The sequence below is a fragment of the Elephas maximus genome, chromosome 1 (assembly GCF_024166365.1).
Source record: "Elephas maximus indicus isolate mEleMax1 chromosome 1, mEleMax1 primary haplotype, whole genome shotgun sequence".
Lineage (NCBI taxonomy): Eukaryota > Metazoa > Chordata > Mammalia > Proboscidea > Elephantidae > Elephas > Elephas maximus.
In genome coordinates, this window is record NC_064819.1 from 171,847,281 (window position 1) to 171,870,744 (window position 23,464).

Here is a 23,464-nt window from a genome sequence, read left to right on the forward strand (position 1 = left end):
AGTGTTTGGAGAGATGTTTAATAAAACAGATGACAGCTTTAGGTTAATTTTCAGTGAAGCTGTTCAAGCATATAAGTTTTAGAGTCATTATTAGAATAAGAGTCAACAAAGTTTTAATCAGAAGGAACTAAAAGTCTGACTCAGGGATTCCTGTTTCAGAGTTATGATACCTGATTGATTTTTGACGGTAGAGTGGTTAAGAGCTACAGCTGCTCACCAAAAGGTCGGCAGTTGTATCCACCAGCCGCTCAGTGGAAACCCAATGGGGCAGTTCTACTCTGTCCTATAGGGTCACTATGAATCGGAATTGACTCGAAGGCAGCAGGTTTTCTTTGTTCTCTAATTAAAAAGGTGTTGCAATTCACACTTCTCTTTTAAATTCAAATTTTACTCCACATAAAAGATTAGTTTGTTTTTCATGATTTTGGGATGATGTACTGACAGCCTTTCAGCAAACAGAAACACTCTTGGTTGTTGTAGGAAAACAAAGAAAGCAAAACCAAACACCTCTAATGGAAAGACAAAACAAAACACAGAACCACCAAGTATCTTTGTGTAACTCCTTTAGCACAATTCATGGCTTGCCTCTTTTGTGGTCTCTTCAAAATACAATGTTTAAACCTCTCAGCTTCCTGGAGACAGAAGACGACAAGAAAATGGAATTCATGGAAGTACATGAGAGGGAAATACCTTAATTTTTCCTTTCTGCTCTGTTCAAAATGACTTTTGAATCCCTAGTGCATTAACGTCTAGGTAAAATGGGCATATGATACATGGTGATAATGTATGGTACCTTAAAACCTGAAACTAAAAATTTAAATTTTCTCTTAGAGGCAGCAGAGTCATGGGAAGCCAATCTGTTGATAATCAATTGATTGACAATAAGGGAAGACATAAAAACACTACAGAAAGTTGATAAAAGAGTGCCAAAAAAAAAAAAAACTAACATACTATCAATCCCAAAACCAACCAAATAAAAACCCCAAACTCCTTAATCACTGTGTCAGAATTTTAAAAAAATTTTGCAAAATGGTATCACCTCATAATACTATTAACCTAAAAAATTCTTTCATTGCTTTCTCAGCCAGTCTTTGTTGCATCTCTACACACTTTTTTACACAGCTGTGATCTCAGTGTTACTACAATGACTGGTTTTCACAACGATGATATAAATCATGCATAAATAAAATATTAAGCTATATAAAGAATACCGTAGAAAGCATGGTATTAGTACTTTGGGAAGATTTAAAAATGATAATCAAATCGATAAACTCTCAGCTATACAGAATGATTAATTCTCTGAAGGTGCCAGATTGCCAAGATTTTACCGTATTAGATCTTTCTCAGAATATCTGAAAACATTTCTGGTGCAGTTCTCTTCATATTCTTATTATATTTCTTTGAAATATTTAAGTATTCTCAGAATGTTCCTCCTACTCAGCACTGAGTCAAAAAATGAAAGAGCAGTGGTTCCTTATCGGTTAAGTTTTTCCTTAAGCCAGAGTTGCCTTTGGATATGCTGTAACACAGAGCAGAAGCAAGTCACAACTCAACATTCAGACTTCTGTGCCTAAAGCAATATTTAAACGTGGAAGCCAGTACAACATGGCACATAGTCCACTGCTGAATAGAGTGTGTGAAAGGCAAAAGATCAACCCTCATACACAAAAGGATAGATGGATTTTATGAGCTGTACAACAGAGTTGGAGAACATAAGCACTATTTAAATACTTCCTGTTAAAAAACAAATCACATTATCAGAGTCTAGAATAGGCATCATTGATTCTCTGGTTTAGAAGGTGGGGGACCTTTAACTCTTTCATGCTCCAATCAATTTGCAGCTTCGAAATTTCTGTTGATATCATGTGTTTTCATTAGTGGAAGCATGCTGAATCACTGTGCCTGAATTTTTGGTAGGTAGTATGAATTTTTTTTCTTGCCCCCTCCCATAAACCAAAAACAAAAAACAAAAAAATCCAAACTTGTTGCTGTCTAGTAGATCCCAAATCATAGTGACCCCCTCCCATAAGCCTAGCCTAAATGCTTAGTGGTATATATGAAGTACCACTAATCATACTCCAGAGTCCCTACGGGGGTCTACTGGTATATATGTGTGTGTAACAAATAAAAATTTTCTACTTTCCCTACCAAAAATTTAGATACCCCAGACAATACCCTATAGTAATCCGTGGCACATGCCCATTTCTTCAGCTTCAAACAGTCATAAAGGCCCCTGCCTTGTGACAGCGTGCACTATCAGTGGTGCAGCAGCTTCCCAATAAGCCCGAGGCTGAAATGAAAAAGTTCTTGGTCCCTAGAGGTATCCGTGAGCACGAAAGTGTTAAATGTACGGCATAATAAAACTATCACTGACTAAGGCAACTAAGGAAGAGAATCTAGGACAGCCTAGAAGGACTGTCAATACAACAGTTTTATGTTTTAAATATATTATTTTGTCACTGCCTACATTTGTGCATATTTGTCTTCTTTTTTCTGACTTCCTCCAACAACACATTAGTAACCAGAGAGATTCTTGGAATGTGACAGCAATTCCCCTGGAACTATAAAGTAAAGTTTCCCTTCTATTTATCACTGTATCCCCAGTGCCTGGCATGGTGCCTAACACATAATAATGAATCAATAAAGGTTTTCATAGATTGGATAATTTCCTTGCTGGTAGAATACGGTGCCAAGATTAATTAATGTTTTAGCATTGCTAAGTAAAAGGGCTCTTCCTATATAATTATTAAACTTTAAAGCAATAAAAAATGTTTCTAGATGAGGCAAAAAGTATATATGCTATCACCTTAATTCACGCTACCATAAATAACAACAAAGCATGACTGGACATTTTAGCAATATCAGAACTAACAAAAGGGAACAGTGAAAAGCTGGTAGCTCTTTCTTTTTTTCTAACAGTAAAAAAGAAATATTGATGACACTACTAAAGTAAATGTGTTTTTGGTAAATGTGTCTCTGTGTTTCAAAATGGAAATCTAGAATTTAATATATTTGGGAATGAGAAATAAGTCATTACAAAGAAAATGACTCAGGAGAAATATGTTACTCCACACCTCACCCACTCATATTTTTTGAAAATGTTAACTTCAATGCAAACACTTGAGACAGTAATCAAGCAAACCAATTCTATATGAACTTCCTTTATACAGGGCACTATTTAGGGCTAACTCTGGTTTTGATATACACCTTCCCCTTACTTATCAACTATTTCACTATTTGACATTTTGCATTTATGATAATAGTAAAAAAAAATTACTATCTATTTTGAGCATTAAAGACACACATCTGGTAGTAAGAAAGCTGAGGTGTGAGGAGAGAGTAACATTGGCTTTGATGGTTAAGGTTATGTGTCAACCTGGCTGGGCCATGATTTTCAGTGGTTTGGCAGTTATGTAATGATGTAGTTGTCCTTCATTTTGTGATCTGACATGGGTCATCCTCCATTTTCGAATAATACTGATTTCGCATAATGACCTGGTTATGACCCTAGCCATGTCAGTAAGTGAGGAGAGGGTGTAATTTCAAACTTACAGAAAAGTTGCAAGAATAATACGAGAAGTTCTCACGTACTTTTTTCCCAAATTTACCCACTGTTTACATTTACCCCATTGGCTTTATCATTCTGTGTTTTCCAAATCATTTGACAGTAAGTTGGAGTCTCTTTGAGCCCCCTTTAGCCCTAAATACTTCAGTGTCTATTTTCTCACATAACCACAGTATAGTTAATAAAATCAAGAAATTTAATATTGATATACTACTATTATGTAACCCATATTCACATTTTATCAACTGCCTCAATAATATTTATTTCTGTAGTCTAGGAGTCAGTTTAGGAATCACACATTGCATTTAATTTTCATGTCTCTCTACTCTGTATTTAATCTGGTATAGTATCAAAAGCTTTCTTTGTATTTAATCTTGACAATCACGAAGAGTACATGCCATTATTTTGTAAAATGGCCACACTGTACTTTTTTAATCTAAATTATTATGCTAATTCATCTTATAAATAGAAGTACAGTCATTAATAATATTTTCGGTTTGTGAATTAAATAAAATGCCAGAAGGCAAAACCACCAAGTACTAGGGAAAACTGAGGTTAACATCCTCGAAAATACCAATGTCCCAACAAAAAAATTACAAGACACAAAAAGAACAGAAAACAATGGCCCATTCAAAAGAACATGACAAAGGGAGTGAAAGTGCATGCAGGGATGACCAAATAATGAAAAAAGAAAGGAAGAATATAATACAACCATATCAGATATAATTAAAGAACTAAGGGAAAACAAAGACAAAGCTAAAAGAAAACAATGCAAGAACAAAATGTGAGGATCTAAAAAAGAGAGACATTGCAAATGAAACAATAACTGAAATGAGAAATACAATAGAAGAACTTACCAACAGATTTAATCAGACAGGAGAAAGAATCAGCAAGTAAGAGAATAAGACAGTTAAAACTATAGGCGCTGAAGAACAACAAGAACAGAGACTCAAGAAGGCTGAGCACAGTTTAACGGGATTATGGGACAACACGACAAGAGAATTAATATAAGTATCATGGGAATTCCAGAAGCAGATGAGAGAAATGGACAGAAAGAATATTTGAAGAAATAATGACAGGAAATTTCCCCAATCTACTGAAGGACATGAATTTACAAATATAAGAAGCTCAAAGAACGCCAAACAGGATAAACCTGGAGAGATCTACACCAGGACACCTTTTAGTTAGGCTCTCAAAATTTAAAGATAGAGAATTCTGAAAGCATTGAGAGAGAAGCAAACAGTCACATGCAAATGATTCCCAGTAAGATTAAACGTGGATTTTTCCTCAGAAACACTGGGGGCCAGAAGACAATGGAATGGCATAGTTAAAGTACAGAAAAACAAAAACAAAACCTGTCAACCAAGAACACTGTACTCAGAGAAACTATCCTTCAAGAATGAGGGTGAAATTAAAACATTTCCAGTCAAACAGAAGCTGAGAGAGTTCATATCCACCAGACCATCCCCATACAAATATTAATGAGAGTTCTGCAGATGGAAGGGAAAAGGCACTAGAATATAATTCAAAGTTATGTGTAAAAATAAAGACTCCCTAATAAAGGGAAATGGATGAAGAAGTATAAGGCCTAGTAATAAGGTATTCATGCTTGATAATTGTAAATGTTTTGTCCCTCATGATTTTTAAAAAACAAATACATGAACACCAAGGATAAAATTATGTTATAGGGCACATGAAATATAAAGACATAATTAGTGATAACAACAACAAATGGGGGGGGGATGGTATAGATACAGAATTTCTCGTATGTATAGAAGTTAAGCTGACATCAATTTACCAAGCTCTTAAATGTAATATTTATGGTAACCACTAACAAAACATAAAAAGCATACACGAAAGGAAAGGAGAGGGGAAACAAAAAAGCTCACTACAATAAACCAACAAAACACAAAAAGCAAGCATTACTAAATGACAAAGACGGCTTAAGACACACAAAAAACAAATAAAAAAATAGCAGAATTAAGTAACTTCTTATCAGTAATTATAGTGAATCTAAATGCACTACATGCTACATCAAAGGGCAGAGTGGCAGAATGGACAAAAAAACATGATCCAACTATACGCTGTTTACAAGAGACATAAACTCAAGGACCACAAGTAAGTTGAAAGTGAAAGGATAGAAAAACACACTGCATGCAAATAATAATCAAGAGAGGTGGGGTGGCAATCTTAATATCAGACAAAATAGACTTTAAGACAAAATCTGTCAGAAGAGAGAAAGATGGACATAATATAGTCATAAAAGGGTCAATTAATCAAGAAGATTTAACAATCAAACATATCGGGGCACCTAAATACATAAAGCAAACACAGAATTGAAGGGAAAAATATATAGTTCTACAATAATACTTGGACAATGAATAAGGAAGACGGAAGAATTGATTTATTTGACTTGTGGTGTTGGTGAAGAATACTGAATATACCATGAACTGCCAGAAGAATGAACAAATCTATCTTGGGAGAAGTATAGCCAGTATGCTCCTTAGAAATAAGGATGGCGAGACTTTGTCTCATGTACTTTGGACATGTTATCAGGAGGGGACGGTCCCTGGAGAAGGTCATCAGGCTTCGTAGAGAGTCATAAAAAAAGAGGAAGACCCTCAACAAGATGGATTGACACAGTGACTACAACGGTGGGCTCAAGCATAATGACAATTGTTGAGAATGGTGCAGGGCCGGGCAGTGTTTCATTCTGTTGCACATAGAGTCGCTCTGAGTTGGAAGTGACTCAACGGTATCTAACAACAACGAGATAAAAAAAAAAAAAAAAAAAAAAACCCAGAAAATAACAAATGTTGGCAGGGATGTGGGGAAATTGAAACCCTTATCCATCGCGGGTGGGAACACAAGACAGTACAACCATTGTGGAAAACACTAAGGCGGTTCCTCAAAAAACTAAAAATAGAGCTACCGTATAACCCAGCAATTCCACTCTTAGGTTGAGGGCAGACACTCAGAGAGAGACTACACACAAATGTTTACTGTTCACACTAGCCGAAAGGTAGAAACAATCCAAATGCCCATTAACAGGTGAATGTATAAATAAAGCGTAGTACATACATACAATGGAATGCTACTCAGCCAGTAGGAGAAATGAAGTCTTGATACACGCTACCGTATGGATGGAGCTTGAAGACATTATGCTGAGTGAAATTAGCCAATCACAAAAAAAAGGACAACTATTATATGACCTCACTTATATAAAGGGAGAAGTAAAGGCAAATGTACAGAGACCAAAGTTTATTAGTGGTTACCAGGGGTGAGAGGGCTGGGGAGAAGAACATTTAATGGTGATGGAAAAATTATATTGATTAAGGTAGGGTTACACAGCCAATTAGTGTACTTACTGTCAATAAGTTGTCAGTAAGTTGCACATCTGTAAAAAGTTGAATTGGCCAAAGTTGTATGATAGATGTATTTATACCAATGACAAAAAAAAAAAAAAAAGTAGCTGCTGAAGCTGCTTATGTACAACCAAACACCTGATGGGATTTGGTTCCTCGGTTTGGAGGTTTACGGTCATGGTTTCACAGGACATCCCAGTTAATCGTCCAAATAACGTGTTTAGTGTTTCTGCTCTACCTCCTAGTTCATTGCATAGTGCCTTTTAAAAGCTTGCTTGCAAGTGGCCATCCAAGGAACAATAATTGGTCTCAATAACTGGGCTATGGCTGCTAATCAAAAGGTTGGCAGTTCAAATCCAGGCACTCCTTGGAAACCCTATAGGGCACTTCCACTCTGTCCTTTAGGGTCGCTATGAGTCGGAATCAACTTGACAGCAATGGATGGTATTCTTCTGGAGCAACAGAAGGAGAGACAGGAATAGGAAGAGGATATGGTATGTGTGGCTAACTGCCTCCATGAAAAACTGCCTCCTTTGCCATGGGACCGGAAGAACTAGAAGGTGCCTGGCTGCCTGTCTTAGCTACCTAGTGCTGCTATAACAGGAATACCACAAGTGGATGGCTTCGACAAACCTAAGTTTATTCTATCACAGTCAAGTAGTCTACAAGTCCAAATTTAGGGTCAACTCCAGAGGAAGGCTTTCTCTCTCTCTGTCAGCTCTGGAGGTAGGTCCTTGTCATCAATCTTCCCAAGGACTAGGAGTTTCTCAGTGCAGGGACTCCAGGTCCAAAGGACACATTGTTCTAGAACTATTTTCTTGGTGGTATGAGGGGCCCATGTCTCTCTGCTCACTTTCTCTTTTATATCTCAAAAGAGATTGGCTTAAGACACAATCTAATCTTGTAGATTGAGTCCTGCCTCATTAACAGAACTGCCACTAATCTCATCTCATTAACATCATAGAGATAGGCTGCACAACACATACAAAAATCATATCAGATTGTAAAATGGTGGACAATCACACAATACTGGGAATAATGGCCTAGCCAAGTTGACAAATATTTTTTGGGGACACGATTCAACCCAAGACACTACCATTACGGGACATTTTGATCAAAGATTCCACAGAAGAATCCTGATCGAAATGGGGAATATGCAGAACAAAATTTCAAATTCTCATGGACTCTAGACGTTCTGGAACCATGGAGGGTAGATGAATAGCATAAAATATTGCCCTGAGATAATCTTTAAACCTTAAACTGAAAATATCCCCTGAAGTCATCTTAAAACTGAACAATAGCTTAGCTTAACTAGGAAAAAAGGTTGGCTTTGAGCATTACTCTCTTTTAAGAACTATCTATATGAGATCAAATTGACTACAGCAATTGGAAAGATTAGATAAGAAACTTAGGGGGCAGTGAGTTTATGTTAATGAGGGAGAAACAACTCTGAAATGGAGGGTGAGAATACCTGCACCGCTTGAACAATGTACCTATTTTTACACAAATACGTGCCACCTATGTTTGTTCGCCAACCGCCCTCTACCTCCACAAGGTATTTTTGTAAGCGTACATCTTAGTAATCTAGTGCTGCCATAACAGAAATATCACAAGTGGATGGCTTTAACAAAGAGAAATTTATTTCCTTGTGGTAAAGTAGGCTAAAAGTCCAAATTCAGGGTGTTGGCTCCAGGGGAAGGCTTTCTCTGTTGGCCTTCTCATCAATGTTCCCCCAGCTCCAATGGACGTGCTCTGCTCCTGGCACTGCTTTCTTGGTATTGTGAGGTCCCCAACACTCTGCTTGCTTCACTTTCCTTTTTATCTCTTGAGAGATAAAAGGTGGTGCAGGCCACACCCAAGGGAAACTTCCTTTGCATTGGATCAGGAATGGGACCTGGCTAAGGGTGTTACAATCCCACCCTAATCCTCTTTAACATAAAATTACAATCACAAAATGGAGGACAACTACACAATACTGGAAATCATGCCCCAGCCAAACTGATACACACATTTTTTGGTGGACATAATTCAATCCATGACATTATACTATGCTAATTTTTTTCATAGCAACATGTAAAAAAAAAAAAGGCATCGTGACGTGTGTAAAATAACCTGCACAGGGGGCGGGAGAGCAGCTGGCAAACAAAAATGGAAGGTGTACATTATCTGTTTAAAAATACAGTAATCAATGTCAATAAATTGTACATGTAGAAGCTGTTGAATTAGTGTATGTTTTGCCATGTATATTCTCAACAACATTAAATAAAATTTAGGGAAAAAATTAATAAAGGCCAGAAATAAATGTAAGAGACATATACTCTCCTTGGGTAGAGAAGAAATTCAATTCACCGTAAGTGTTAAACCTTCAGAGATCATATTTCAACAAGAGAACAATAAATATAATTTCTTACATTTATCTTACTTTTATGTCCAAGTATTATGACATAAGACAAAAAAATCTAAATGTATTGTGATGGTTAAGATTGTGTGTCAACTTGCCTGGGCCATGATTTTCAGTGTTTATATGTGATTACCCCCATGATGGGATCTGCTATGAGTAGCCAGTCAGTCGAAAGGGAGTCTCCTGGGACGTGTGGCCTGGATCTAAATATAAGTGGACGTTCTGGCTTCTGCCTCCACTGGATCCCCTGCAGCTGCCTGCTGTTCTTCTGACCTCCGGTTCTTGGGACTTGAGCTAGCAGCTTTCCTGCTGATCTTGGGATTCACCAGTCTTCACAGCCTGTGAGCACGAGCCCTGTTCTCCGACCTGATGATCTTGGGTTCACCAGCCCCTGCAGCTATGTGAATCAGGAGAAGCCTTGCAGTCTTGCCTGCCAATCCTGGGTTTCGTCAATATTCACAGCCTGAGAGCAAGAGCCCTGCTCGTGGATCAGCCTATCTTGGGTTCACCAGCCCCTGCGGCTACGTGAATCAGAAGCCTCTATCCAGATCTAAGGACTTGGGACATCCCAGTGTCTACAATCATGTGAGCTGTTTCCTTGATATAAATCTCACTATGTATATTTATATGCTTTACTGTTTTGCTTCTCTAGAGAACCCAGCCTAAGACATGAATCATATACATTTTTTTTTTTTTTTTTAATTATCTGCAGCAGTAAGTAGCCTCATAAAAACAAAGTCTTCAGCAGCACCTATTTTAAAGTGAACGTTTTTGGAACTGTGTTACATTTTAAGAAAAATAAATTCAGACAAATTTTGGTTATGATTAGGATGGTAGCAATTACATACAACAACCAAAACAACAACAACTGCAATGGATTAATTATTTTTGTGTAGCCTTTCTAGCCATGGTCTTATAACTCCCACCCAGGTGATGGGCAGGACTGTGTCATAGGGTAATTTTGGCCCACCAAGGGGACTGGTCAGTTTTGCCTTAAAAGAGAGTCATTTATAGAGAGGAGGATCCTACCACCACCAAGGAAGAACAGCCAGGAGTGGAGAGCCCATCCTTTGGACCCAGGATCCCTGCACTGAGAAGCTCCTGGAAGCAGGAGACGGAGAGAGAGAGAACAAGCTATAACCCTAAAGATGGTGAGAAGAGGTGGCAGGAGAGACCCGGCAGCAGGAGACAGTATGGTGGGCTTCCTGGGCCAGACAGAGAAAGCTGAGTGCCTCTGGGCAGGGACCTTGGGCCAGGGAGAGGCATGCCTGTGAGCATGGCTGGGAAGAGGCTGTCCTGACGGAAAAACTGTATCCTTGAGTGTTCCTGAGCCTGAATTATAACCTGTTACTTCCCTAATAAAAACCCCATAATTGTGAGTATGGTCTGTGAGTTCTGTGTAGCCACTGCAATGAATTATCGAACCCAGTAGAGGGTGCTGTGGGAGGGAAGGTTGGTGTCAAAATTGGTAAAGATGGCAGGGAGGGAGGTTGTCTGGCCTCTGCCTCATAAGAGTCAGCCTCGCGCTGTTGATCTTGGTTCTCCTTCCCCCTTGTGGGGTTGGATGAGGTCAGATACCACCCCTATGCCGTTTCTACCACCACAACAAAAAAACATTAGCCAAACAAATCATAAGTGCAAATTTCAAAGCTAAAATGATGGTAAATTCTTCATATATATATATACATACTTTATATATACACGAAACAATGTCTAAAACAAACAAAAAAAAAACCAAACCCTTTGCGGTCAAGTCAATTTGGACTTATAGCGACCCTATAAATATATATATATAAGGAAGTAACTATATACAATAATATAAACGAGACATAAAAGAGAGCGGGCCAGCTACACACCGATAAAGGAATGGGAGTCAGGCAATTTGAATTACAAATACTGGTCATGGATGAATCTGGGCAGGTCTCTCATCTCTTTGAGACCATTTCCTTTTATATGAAGTGAAAGTGTTTGTATAGATCCATGGCTTGCAAACATTGCTCATCATTAGAAATAATTTGGGAGATTAAAAAAATATATATAAACTGAGCCCCTCCTCAGACATTCTGAATGAATTTCTGACGTAAAGACTGTTCTTAAATGTTCCCTCCAATAAATCTTATGATCATATGGGTGTAGAATTTTCCTTCAAAACAAATTTTATGCAGAAATCCAACAAAGAACACAGATGAAGGTGGGGCAGCTTGAGGGTAATGGAGGTTTGCGCCAGTTTCAAGTCCTGCTTGCTGACTTATGACCCATGGCAGTTTTGGAGATAGCTCTGCGGGCCACAGTTTGTAGAACACTGACTTAGACTAGATAAGCAAGCAGATGTCCCTTAGTTCTAATATATGAGTATCTTATGTCTAAATAGCAAAATATTTCTAATCAGAGTTCAAACCACCATAGGCTCATAATTCACCAGTTTTAAATTCATAGGCAAATCACTTAACCTTTTGAGTCTTTTTCCTCATCTGATAGGGTGGATAAAGAATTTCAGTCTCCAAGGTTGCATGGAGGATCAGCTGGGATATCCAAGTAAAGTGCATAAGGCTCAGACATAGTAGGTATCCAAAAAAGAGAGAGACTCTCCTCTCGAACCCCCACTCATTCTCTAAAAAAATAAGAAAGCCAAAAACACTTACAAAATGAGGCCAGAAAACTAGTTTAACAAGAGGCATGGTTTAGTAGCAAAAAGTAAGGACTCATAATAATTCTCTTCCTGTATACTAGAAAAAAAAAAAAAATAATTTGTATTGTATACTAAGTCATGGGACTAGGTAATTTTCTTAGTACACGACATACCAAAAAGATATATGAAAAGCATGGATTCAATTATGTGACTGGCGTGCAAAGGGCTGTGCAGAACTGGCCTCATGTTAATACATACTCTGAATTACTCGGCCCCATTTCTATGCAGCGTGGCACAAGACTTGTATAAATTCATTAAAAAACCAAGATCCAATGATTATAAAAACAACTAAATGTAAAAAAAAAAAAAAATTTAAGCATTGTAAACCCATTTAGTGGTGCTCTCAACATACAGATTCAGTGGGGCACATCACCTAGAACTCAAATGAACCCTGCCATCCATGCTTATGTTATTTTATAGACCTTAGGAAAAGTTCTTAAAAAAAAAAAAAAAAAAATGAGAATATTCAGGAATGAAAACTTCAGAAGGAAAAATAAAACCCTTCCAAAATCTTCATTTTATACATTTTTGTGTATATCATTGAGAACAATTCAGCCTTCTTTGTGATGAATTTGCCTTTTAGAGATTTCTGTTACCAAGGGCTCATAACCTCCCCCATCCCCATCTGCATTTTAGCTCTTATTTCTTGGCCAATTTTCAAAAAGGAAGAGGACCTAAATATCTTTAAAAGCAGGTTACCTGAGATTCTAGTGAGATGTCTGAGTTTCCCAATGACTATTAATAATAGTACAGTAAAGACATGAGGCCTGTTTTAATTTAAAAGAGGCTAAAGAAATAGTATATCTTCAAGGAAAACTCATACATGCTTTTAATCAGAAAATTTCAGTTTAATTAAATTTTTTTTAGTTCACACTTGTGAATATGGAATGAAGTACATCTAAGGTCAACTGTTACAACCACTGTGTTTTCCTTTATGGCTGCACATTTATATTTTATAATTCAGCAGAAAACTAACTTGATTTGCTATCTGGAGACGTGTGACGCTGAAGGTAAAAATTCTAAAATATTTAATAATTTCTGAGAAAGTTTTAAAGAACAGAGAGATGAGCTTTTTGATTACCACAAGTCTGAACACTTTTGTTCTGGCTGACAAATTCTTAAACCTCTGATATGTTCATTAGTAAAATGCCAACTAATTGAATCCACTGACATGAAAAACCACAGGCTGAAATCTGAAGTGCATACATCATGCTGAGGGATCTTGACTCAGCCACAGCAGTAATAGTCAGTGAGGTCAGGTCAAAGAGGGTTACACCAAGCCAGGATATGGCCAAAGGAATACATCAAACGCTGATTTTAAAAGGGCAATTAATCTTAGACAGAAACGCTTCCTGGGGAATGAGATCTCAATCTTAAGAGCACACTACATGATGTAGCAGTAAAAATGTACATATACAAGCTTATGGAGCTTTCATCCTATGATGACAAACAGAAGGAGAGTGCTGTTTATCAGAGAAATACAAACCCATTTAAGAATACTTACATTAACTTCTTCCGGATCTATACTACTTAGCAGTATAGGTCTTAATGAATAAATAATATCACAGCTAATATATACCATGTATCCCTTTCCAGGCACAATTTCTTTTTATTTTATATATTTCATTATTTCTGCCCCAAATATTTTCACAGCCTTGGCTCTTAACATCTTTTAACAAGGTTTTCAAAATATGTCCATGTTAACTCTTACCATGGATTTTTGCTTATTACCTTTATTACTTCTTAGTAAGGACATAAACCAAAGATCTAATTAGAAAAATATGCTATTTAATTAGCTAAAATTATAAAAAGAAAACTGTAATAAGTGATTGTAATACATCATTTTAATAAACTGATTAAAGGCCTCCTGACAATAAGATAAAAATATGATAAAAGTTAGAAATTAACCTTATTCTCGAAGTAAAAAAAAAAAAACAACAACCCTGAAATAAACATTGAAAACCTAAGTTCAAATGTTTTTGATCTGCTTTCATACAATTCTAGTAAGTCTAGTGGGTAGAACAAGGCTCATTAATATTTGTCAAGTATGAATTATAGAATAGTTCAAAATTAATTATTTTACTTAATATTTGGGCCGTAAGTGTGCTGTTTACTAAACACAGACAGACTGAGGTCCCACAGGACTTGTTTTAATGACAAGACAGCTTGCTTTAAATCGCCTGCTGTATTATTATTTTCTAGAGCTAAAAGATGGATCAATTAATAAATAATTAATAAAGGTTAATTAACTTCTTGAGATTAAGATAAGAACAATAATTAAGGAGGGGAAATCAGAGGTTATCTTCTGATGGGTCCAGTAATCTCATCATCTTCACTAACATGGAACAATGAAAATAATCAACTTATTACTTCTTCGGTTTTTAGAAAAGACAAATGCCAGTGGATTAAGGCATTAAGAGATTCTGTATCACCAAGATGAGTGAATGCTGCCCATGTTTTGGGACCAAGTACAAAGATGGAGGACGAATGAAGTAATCTGGGCAAATAATTTAACCCATATAAACTTAGAATTTGATAGCATAATGATAAAGTTAAGAAAAGGAAATATAACTACCAATTTGAAACGGAGCCTAACAGGAAATCTGTGCCCAATCTAGCTGTACCTTGGCTCATGTTTGATGAGTTCCGTGAGGGCTGCATTGGAAGCTCTTTTGGAGTTTCCGCTGTGAATGTTGCTGTATCGTTTCTTCCATAAAATACATACGCAATGGGGACTACAGAACACTGACGAGCAGAGGGCTTTAGGACGAGACTGAAAGGGCAAGGCTCCCACAGTAGCCAACTGACCCAATCCCACATGTCAGGCTCACTGTATCTCAGCAAAGTTACAAATGAACCTTCCGGAGTGACTTACGCAGAGTTGAAATGTCAAATAAATGTGCGATCTTCTGTTTGGTCTTCCTTAATAAAAAACTTCCACTAGCAGCACTACCTACTGCAGCTTACTTTTGGATCTCTTATCTCAAAGTGCTTTATTTTTAATATATTTTAACAAGTGTATGATGATAACTGAGCTTGCTGCAGGGGGTATAGTGCTTATTCCTGCATTCCCAAAAGACACACTTCTAGCATTTCCAGTTATATCCAGAAGTTAATTTCTAAAAAAAGGTAAAAATCAAAGGCATGGAATTTTAGCCATACTTGGAAATACTTTATCTCTAAAACCAGTTGTAATATTAGTTTACATTTATAGTTCATCATACATTTATATCTCCTGTGTATGAACCAAACATCAATAATACGTGTCTCTGAATAGTGAGATTATCAGTGATTCAACAAACAACTTAAAAAAAAGGAAAACAAAACTGTTTATGAATTTACTTTCTAAATTTCTCATACTCCAAAACCAAATCCAATGACATCAAGTCAATTCTGACTCACAGTAACCCTACAGGACAGAGAACTGCCCCACAGGGTTTCCAAGGAGCGACTGGTGGATTCAAACTGCCAACCTTTTGGTTAACAGCCAAGATCTTAACCACTGCACCCACCAGGGCTCCCAAATATCTTATAAGTATAGTTCTTTTATTTATGAAAAAATTAACAAAACTATAAGAAAACAAACAAAAGTTAATTTTAAAACTGTGGAAAAATACAAAAGATTATGAAATCTCATTTCAAAAATCTTTTGGCTCCATCTCCCCTCCACCCCCCAAAAAAAGATACAAGGTAAGACACCTCCAGGAATGGGTGTGCAGGTAGGACAGGTCACAAATTTAGGAGAACAAACAGTCTTGTGCAGGGGCCAAGTTAATCTTGTATGTGTTATTGTGACATGGCTGTAGAAACTGCAAAAGAGAGCACGAAGGTGCATTTGGACAAGGGCATCAGTTCAAAGTGTGTGACTGCTTTCCATTTCCATCCTTGATGGTCACAGTTACCGTTTTAATAAATTCAACAAAAGGTATGGCCAGAATTATATATATGAACACTAAAATAACAAACTGAACAAAATAAAAACAGTAGAGGCTCAGGGTTTCTAAGATCATACCAGGAAATACTATCAAAGAGAGCATGTAGGCAATTAAGCACTAAACGCAAATCACAGAATGGTTAGGGGAAAACAAGCATTTTGGAATATCGTTTTAAATGAAATTAAAAGGTAAAAAAAAAAAAAAAAAAAAAACCATGAAGACAAAAACAAATGGTAGCATGGTTAAGTGGAAAAATCAATGAACCAGCAGGTGCAACACCTAAGTTCTAAACCTACTTCTGTACTTAGGTAGCTGAGAGACCTTTGGCAAAACAACTAAAAAATTAAGAGATCTGAACTAAATAAATTCTAAGGTGCTACAGTTATACAGCTCTTTGAAGATAACAAATACAAAACTGACACCCAACTGTCAATGATGGCTTGCCCGTTGCTATGATACTGAACAGGTTTCAGTGGAGCTTCCACAATAGGACAAACTAGTAAGAAAGGCCTGGTGATCTACTTCTGAAAATAGCCAATGAAAACCCTACGGATCACAACAGCCCAGTCCACAACTGATCATGTGGGTGGGCAGCATTTCATCCCATTGTGCATGGGGTTGCCATGAGGTGGGGGTTGACTCAACAGCACCTAACAACAACAAATTGACGAAAGTATTTTTTCAATGTTCTTTAATTTAAAATACTACGAAGTACTCAAAAAGAGAGAAAAATACAGTACAGAGAAATGAATAATTGAAGGCCTATCCTTTTATCACTTTTTTTTTATCCTTATAGCGGGCATGTATAAAGTTTACAGATCCCATTTCTTATACTTCGAATGGAACAACCAGTCTATATTCCAAATTCTTCAAAAATGTAGCAAAATAGACAATGAACAGGATAAAAATTAACTCATACGGCACAGAGAAAATAAACTGGAACATTAAGATTATTCCTGCATCAAAAAAAATTACCGTGAATGTCCCAGTCAAAATTTCTATAACCAGGGTTCTATCTCTGAAAGGATATACAGGAAAAGGGTAACACTGGTTGCCCCTAGAGAGGGAAGCTGGGTTAGGGTTTGGGGGAAAGGAGTTGTGAGACAGACTTTCACTGGATTACTTTACATACTTTGCATTTTGAAACCATATAAGTGTACTTTCTATTAAAAACATTAATTTTTAAATTATTTAACAGAGCACTCTCCAGAACACAAACACTAAACAAAAAAACTTAAACTTTTATGCTTCAAAGAAAATGAAAAGACAAGTTTCAGAATGGGAGAAAATATCTGTGAATCACTGTTCAAAATTATTAAAATCTACAGAATAGGATTCATAGGTTTAAAAGGTTTATTTACCATAACGGAATTCAGAAATAAAAGACCCATGACACAAGAGTTGTGATAAGATGAAAATTTTAAAAAGGTATATTTTACTTCGCCAGAGAGTAAATTCTAGATTTTGCTAATCATTTATAAAATGTAAATTAAATATTAAAACCTTCTGTTTCAAAAAAATTTTCCCTGTAAGATAATGAAAATATCTTCCTGAAGTAACTCAGTAGAATGTTATTCATAAACGCAGAACGCTTATGTTAAGTCAACATCAAAGGGTGTAAAACAAAAATGGAAGAAATCTTTCAGTGTTGCTGATTACCTTCAGGAGAAACTGCAGACGGACAAACTTCTTTAAGGAGATCTCCTAATGTATGCAACTGTCCATCTGCAGCCACAGGACGAAACAGCTTCTGAATGAAAGGTCGTTCAGTTGTTGTCTATGTGAAAAATGAAAACAACAATTCAAGCAATTAAGTCTTTGTTGCTGCCGGTTACAAATAATAGATTAGAAATTTTAAGTAGGTATTAGGTGCCTCTTGATGTGGTATAATTAGAAGCATACAACATCACTTGTAAAAAACAAGAACAAAAACAAAAACCTGTTGCCATCGAGTCGACTCGGACTCACGGCGACCCTATAGGATAGAGTTAGAACTGCCCCATATGCTTTCCAAGGAGCACCTGGTGGATTTGAACTGCCGACCTCTTGGTTAGCAGCCATAGCTCTTAACCACTACACCACCAGGGTTTCCATACATCACAGATGTAGTATTATTACCCAAAGCATTTAACATGATAAATTCATGTAAATCTAATGAAAACACAATAAGAAAAATTCAGAACGTGGGACATTCTAAATACTGCCTGTACTCTTCAAAAAAAATCAAAGGCATTAAAAAACAAAACAACTAAAAGAGATTGAAGAGATATAACAACTGAATACAAAGAACAAAACTTGACTGGATAATACTGGATTGGGGAAGAAAAAACTCAGCTATCAAAGACATTTTTGGGATAAATGGGGAAATCTGAATATAGAATGCACATTAGATGACATTATCGAATTAATGTCAAATTTCTTAAATGTGACAATTACAAGGACAATATCCTTCTTTTTAAGAAATTCATGCTCCAGTATATAGGGATGAAGTGCCATGATGTCTGACACTTACTTTGAAAAGGTTAAAAAAACTAAGTGTGTGTGTGCGGAGATCGTAAATACAGAAAAATTTTAACTACTGGTGAACCTAGGCGAAGGGCATATGGTATCTTAAATTTTCTTTAAATTTGAAAAATTTCAAAATAGTAGACGCAGTACTTTCCTTGTCAATCAATGTCATAATTTATTGCTAATAATTCTATTATTTTATATACTTTTTAAATTGTTTCATTTTCCTAAACTACCTATATAGGAGCACCACAAAGGTGACGTAGGTCTCATCATTGCACAGAGTGCAGAGACTCTGGAAACAGCCGGGGTCACTAACAGCACTATCATTTAAGTGCTCTATGATCTCGCACCTAGTTACTCTATTTGTAATTCTGGGGCACTTCATAGCTCCTAAGTTTGTTGTGGGACTAAATGAGGAACTCTGCCAAGCACAGAAGAGGTATAATATAAATACGAAAGAGAATAAAAACTTTTTTTCCTCTATGTCCCTCTTAACTGTTATTTCATTTTAAAATGATAAGTTTTTATTTAAACATCCTGGAGTGAAAAACTATAAAAACCTGCAAGAATGGAATGATGTCTTATATTTCATAAGAATGTGATTTCAAATACCTAGACATTAAACAGAATTTTATTTTATTTTTTAATCACAGACGTATACAACAAATTCTTCAACAAAACTGTTACAGATATAGTGGGGAAAAAATCTGGTTTTAAGTGCTCATATAAGCAACAATGTAAGAAAAAATAGATGTGTTGGCACGTGAGCCACCTTTTACAGCTCTACACTGTGTATGTAGTGGGTATGTAACAAATTTTAATAATCATAGTCCAATTATATAGTTGACTGTCTAGGGCAAGTGTGAAAGAAAAAAACCATAGAAAATAACTAAAATTTTGATAATTAGTATGAATTTGAATATAATTCAATTCACTTCAATAAATGAACTCTTTAGGGAACTTTTTTTTTTATGATATCCTTCAATTTAAGAAGCTCATACTCTATTTTTACACCAGAAGAAACTGAGAACAATATACAATCAAGTGGTTAACTATTTACAGACAGGTTAGGAGAGTTCAGAAAAGAAATAAAGAACAAGGGACTTGTAGTAGTAATGCCACCACCCACTTAGGGCTTTCTATCTTCCAGGCAATGAAGAGGCTTTTAAGACTTTTTAGCAAAGGAAGTGACGTGATGAAAGAGGCTTTTTCTGAAGGCTAATGGAAAGCAGCACTGCATATGATGACTTCATTAAGAGGTAAGCTCAGGATGACTGGCGGGAGGCTGTCTGAATAATGCAAGCCTATGTGATGACAGGAAACCCTGGTGGCAGAGTGGTCAAGTGCTACGGCTGTTAACCAAAAGGTCAGTAGTTTGAAACCCAGGCGTTCCTCAGAAACTCTACGGGGCAGTTCTACTCCATCCTGTACAGTTGCTATGAGTTGGAATTGACTCGACGGCAATGGGTTTGGGTTTTTTTTTTTTTTTTTAATGTGATGACAATTGAGGATGGATCAGTAGAAAAGGAGGGGCAGGACTGCAACCCAACTTAAAGAAAACAGTAAAAATGTACCTTCTATACCAAATCAAAAACCAAACCCATTGCTGCTGTGTCGATTCCGACTCATAATGATCCTATAGAACAGAGCAGAACTCTCCCATAGGGTTTCCGAGGCTGTAACCTTTATGGAAGCAGGCTGCCACATCTTTCTCCTGTGGAGCAGCTGGTGGGTTCAAATCATCGACCTTTCAGTTAGCAGCTGAGCGCTTAACCACTGAGCCACCAGGGCCCCTTTGGATTGAACTGGGTTTCCCCAAAAGATTATGTTGAAATCCTAGCCCCTGAGGCCTGTGAACATGACCCTATTTGGAAACAGGGTCTTTGAAGATGTTATCAGTTAACTTGAAGTCATACTGGAACAGAGTGGGCACTCATCCAATCTGAATAGTGTCCTTATAAAAGAAGAGAAGAGCACAGAGAGAGGGGAAGGTCCCTGTGAAGATGCTTTACAAGTCAATGAATGCCTGGGACTACCAGGTAGCTGGGACAGATAAGAAAGGATCTTCCCCTACAAAAAAACAAAAACAAGACCATCAATTCCCACTCCTAGCAACCCTATGGAAACCCTGGTGGTGTAGTGGTTAAGTGCTATGGCTGCTAACCAAGAGGTCGGCCATTCGAATCCGCCAAGTGCTCCTGGGGAACTCTACCGGGCAGTTCTACTCTGTCCTATAGGGTCTTGCTATGGTTTGGAAGCGACTAGACAGCAGTGGGTTTGGTTCTGGTTTAGCAACCCTACAGGCTTTGGCAAGTGTGGCCCTGATGACAATTAATTTGGACTTCTAACCTTCAGAACTGTGAGAAACTAAATTTATATTATAATTTTATAAGCCACTTAGTTCATGGTATTGTGTTACAGCAGCACTAATATAAATGAATACAAATGCTGAGCACTTTAACCACTGCGCCACCATGGCTCCTTGTATTTTCCGAAAAATAAAAAGACCAGACCCATTGCCTTCCAGTCCATTCCAACTCATAGTGACCATACAGGACAGAGTATAACTGCCCCACAGGGCTTCCAAGGAGCAGCTGGTAGATTCAAACTGCTGACCTTTTGGTTAGCAGCTGTAGCTCTTAACCACTACGCCACCAAGGTTCCCAGGGCTTCCATAGTCCCCCTAAAAATAGCTAAGGTTTTCCACAACATCAAAAAAATCTTTCTAAGTTGGCATTCATTGACTACTTAGTAAAAGGACTGTGAGGTAGCTACGCTGCAGTAAAACTACCTGAAAACTTGCTAAATAGGAAATGCCAAGTAGTCAGTTACATATTAGTAAGCAGATACTCTCCTTTACCCCCACTCCTAGAAATATGTGCTGTTATTTCTCTGTATCTCTTTTGTTTCTACTTTCTCCCAAATCTGAGCAGTCATTAAAAAGTTATAACTTCAACAGCTGTTAACAATGATGCATTTCGGTAGGGGGGAGATAAGCCCTAGCACTCTTAACATGTTATTTAAATTTAGTATGATAGAAAATAGCAAATAGGTGCCTGAATAAGTCACAACAAAGATTATGGAAAATAGTCAAATCTGGAGCTTTTTCCTCTTAAAACAAAAGCCCTCCACAGATATGCATCCAAAGTGCTCGTATGAGGTTCTGAAGGACAACAGGAATGGAGGGTAGATTAATGCAGATTCTTCAAAGTGAGTCACCAGATGTCAGCAGAGAAGACTGAATCATGCCAGGAAGTATTTAAAAGCTATCTTCCTTTTGAATATAACATGAATTCTGTAAATTTTATTTCAGTATACATGAAACAATGCTAATAATATCCATGATAATCTGAACCTCAGCCTGAAATGCAGAAGACACTGTAACAGGAATATAGCACAATACTTGCTTGATTTGGCCATATACTTGTCAATATGCAAACTATTTCACTGTCTTTTAGGAAACAGTATCATCACCCTCTCATGAGAAATAACATGACTTGGTAAAGACATCTTTGAACTATCCTCGTTATTTTTACAAACATATATGTGTGTGTGTGTCATTTATTAATACATCAAATGGGATACAAATTTGGGATGCTACTGACTGGCTGCTTGCCACTCCTCTTCTACTCATGTACCTTCACCAATGAGACAATAACTTTTTCGTATCTTGAGATACACTGACAAAAGTAGAACGAAATTTGTAAAAATGTCAAGCTAAATTTGTAAATTTTGTTAAATCCTAAGTATTTTCTTAAACAGTTCAAGAGTAAAACTTAAATTCTTACAAATGATGTGTGTTACAGCTATTGTGTTAACTGTAGGCCAATCATGTAACAAATTTATGTCTAAGAAATAAAATACAGAAAGTCTGTTTTCAATATATGAAATAGGTTAACCAATATCAACACTAATGTTGATAAAACAAAAAATGCTGACTTACTATAGTAAGTTGAAATCAGACACCGAATGGACTTTAAGAGTAACATACACATTCATATCACTGAGTAAAGTTTGAGTCTTATGAGCTACATAAGGTACGTGGTACATACTGCAACAAAAATGCAAGGCGGCTGTTAAAGGGCATGGGATTTGGAGTCAGAAAGTACTGGTTTCAAGTCCTGGTTCTGTCATTTATTATGTGACCACGGGCGCAATCATCTAACTTTCCTGAGCCTCAGTTTCCTCAACTGTAAATAGGAATAATTATATACATATGTGGACATACACACATATCTAAATAAGGATAAATGGGGATAATATCTATAAGGAAATGGGATAATGTCTCAAAATTAAATAAAAATGGGGATAATATCTACAATGCAGAGTTTTAAAGACAATAAAAGGTATAGCACAATCCTAGAACATAGTAAACGGTAACCTACAATGCCCCCACCACCATCGCCACAGTTTTAAACAGTGTAATGGTAATTTTACCTCAATACTATCCCAATATAGTATACTTAAGATTTTATTTCCTTTTAGTTTCAATCTATTTCCTCAAAGTTCACTTGTCTAGATGCTAAAAGTCCAGAATCATGAAATTCACCAGGTTATGTTATTGTTTATTTATACGGCAAGGGGAAAAAAGGGAATATCATTTAGGACTAAATTTAAAACTAGTCTAGAACTTAATAATAAAAGGATCCATAAAAAAGGAAATTATTGTTAAATTAGATGTCATCAAAATAAAAAATATATATATACTCTACAAAATACCCTACGAAGAGAATGAAGAAGATGAAAAGATAAACTGCAGAATGGGAGAAAATATTTGCAAATCACATACCCAACAAAGGATTTTTAACTAGAATACATAAAACTCTCAAAACGCAACATTAAAAAACAAACAATTCCATTAGAAAAGGGGCAAAAAGACACGAACAGAGATTCCACCAGAGGCCATTAAAAAAAAAAAAAAAAAAAACCATTGCCACCAAGTCAATTCTGACTCATAGTGAACCTAAGACAGAATAGACAAAAAGGAACGACTGGTAG

General features: G+C 36.7%; 1 protein-coding gene across 4 annotated transcripts in view; it reads right to left on the reverse strand.

The window, feature by feature from the left end:
• Window positions 1–23,464, reverse strand: part of ATG5 (autophagy related 5) — a 226,154-nt gene that overhangs the window by 68,775 nt on the left and 133,915 nt on the right. For all 4 annotated transcript variants that reach the window (XM_049898369.1, XM_049898361.1, XM_049898352.1 and 1 more), the window contains exon 7: window positions 17,615–17,732. In XM_049898369.1, the coding sequence (XP_049754326.1) occupies window positions 17,615–17,732 (118 nt within the window). The remainder of the gene's footprint in view (window positions 1–17,614; window positions 17,733–23,464) is intronic.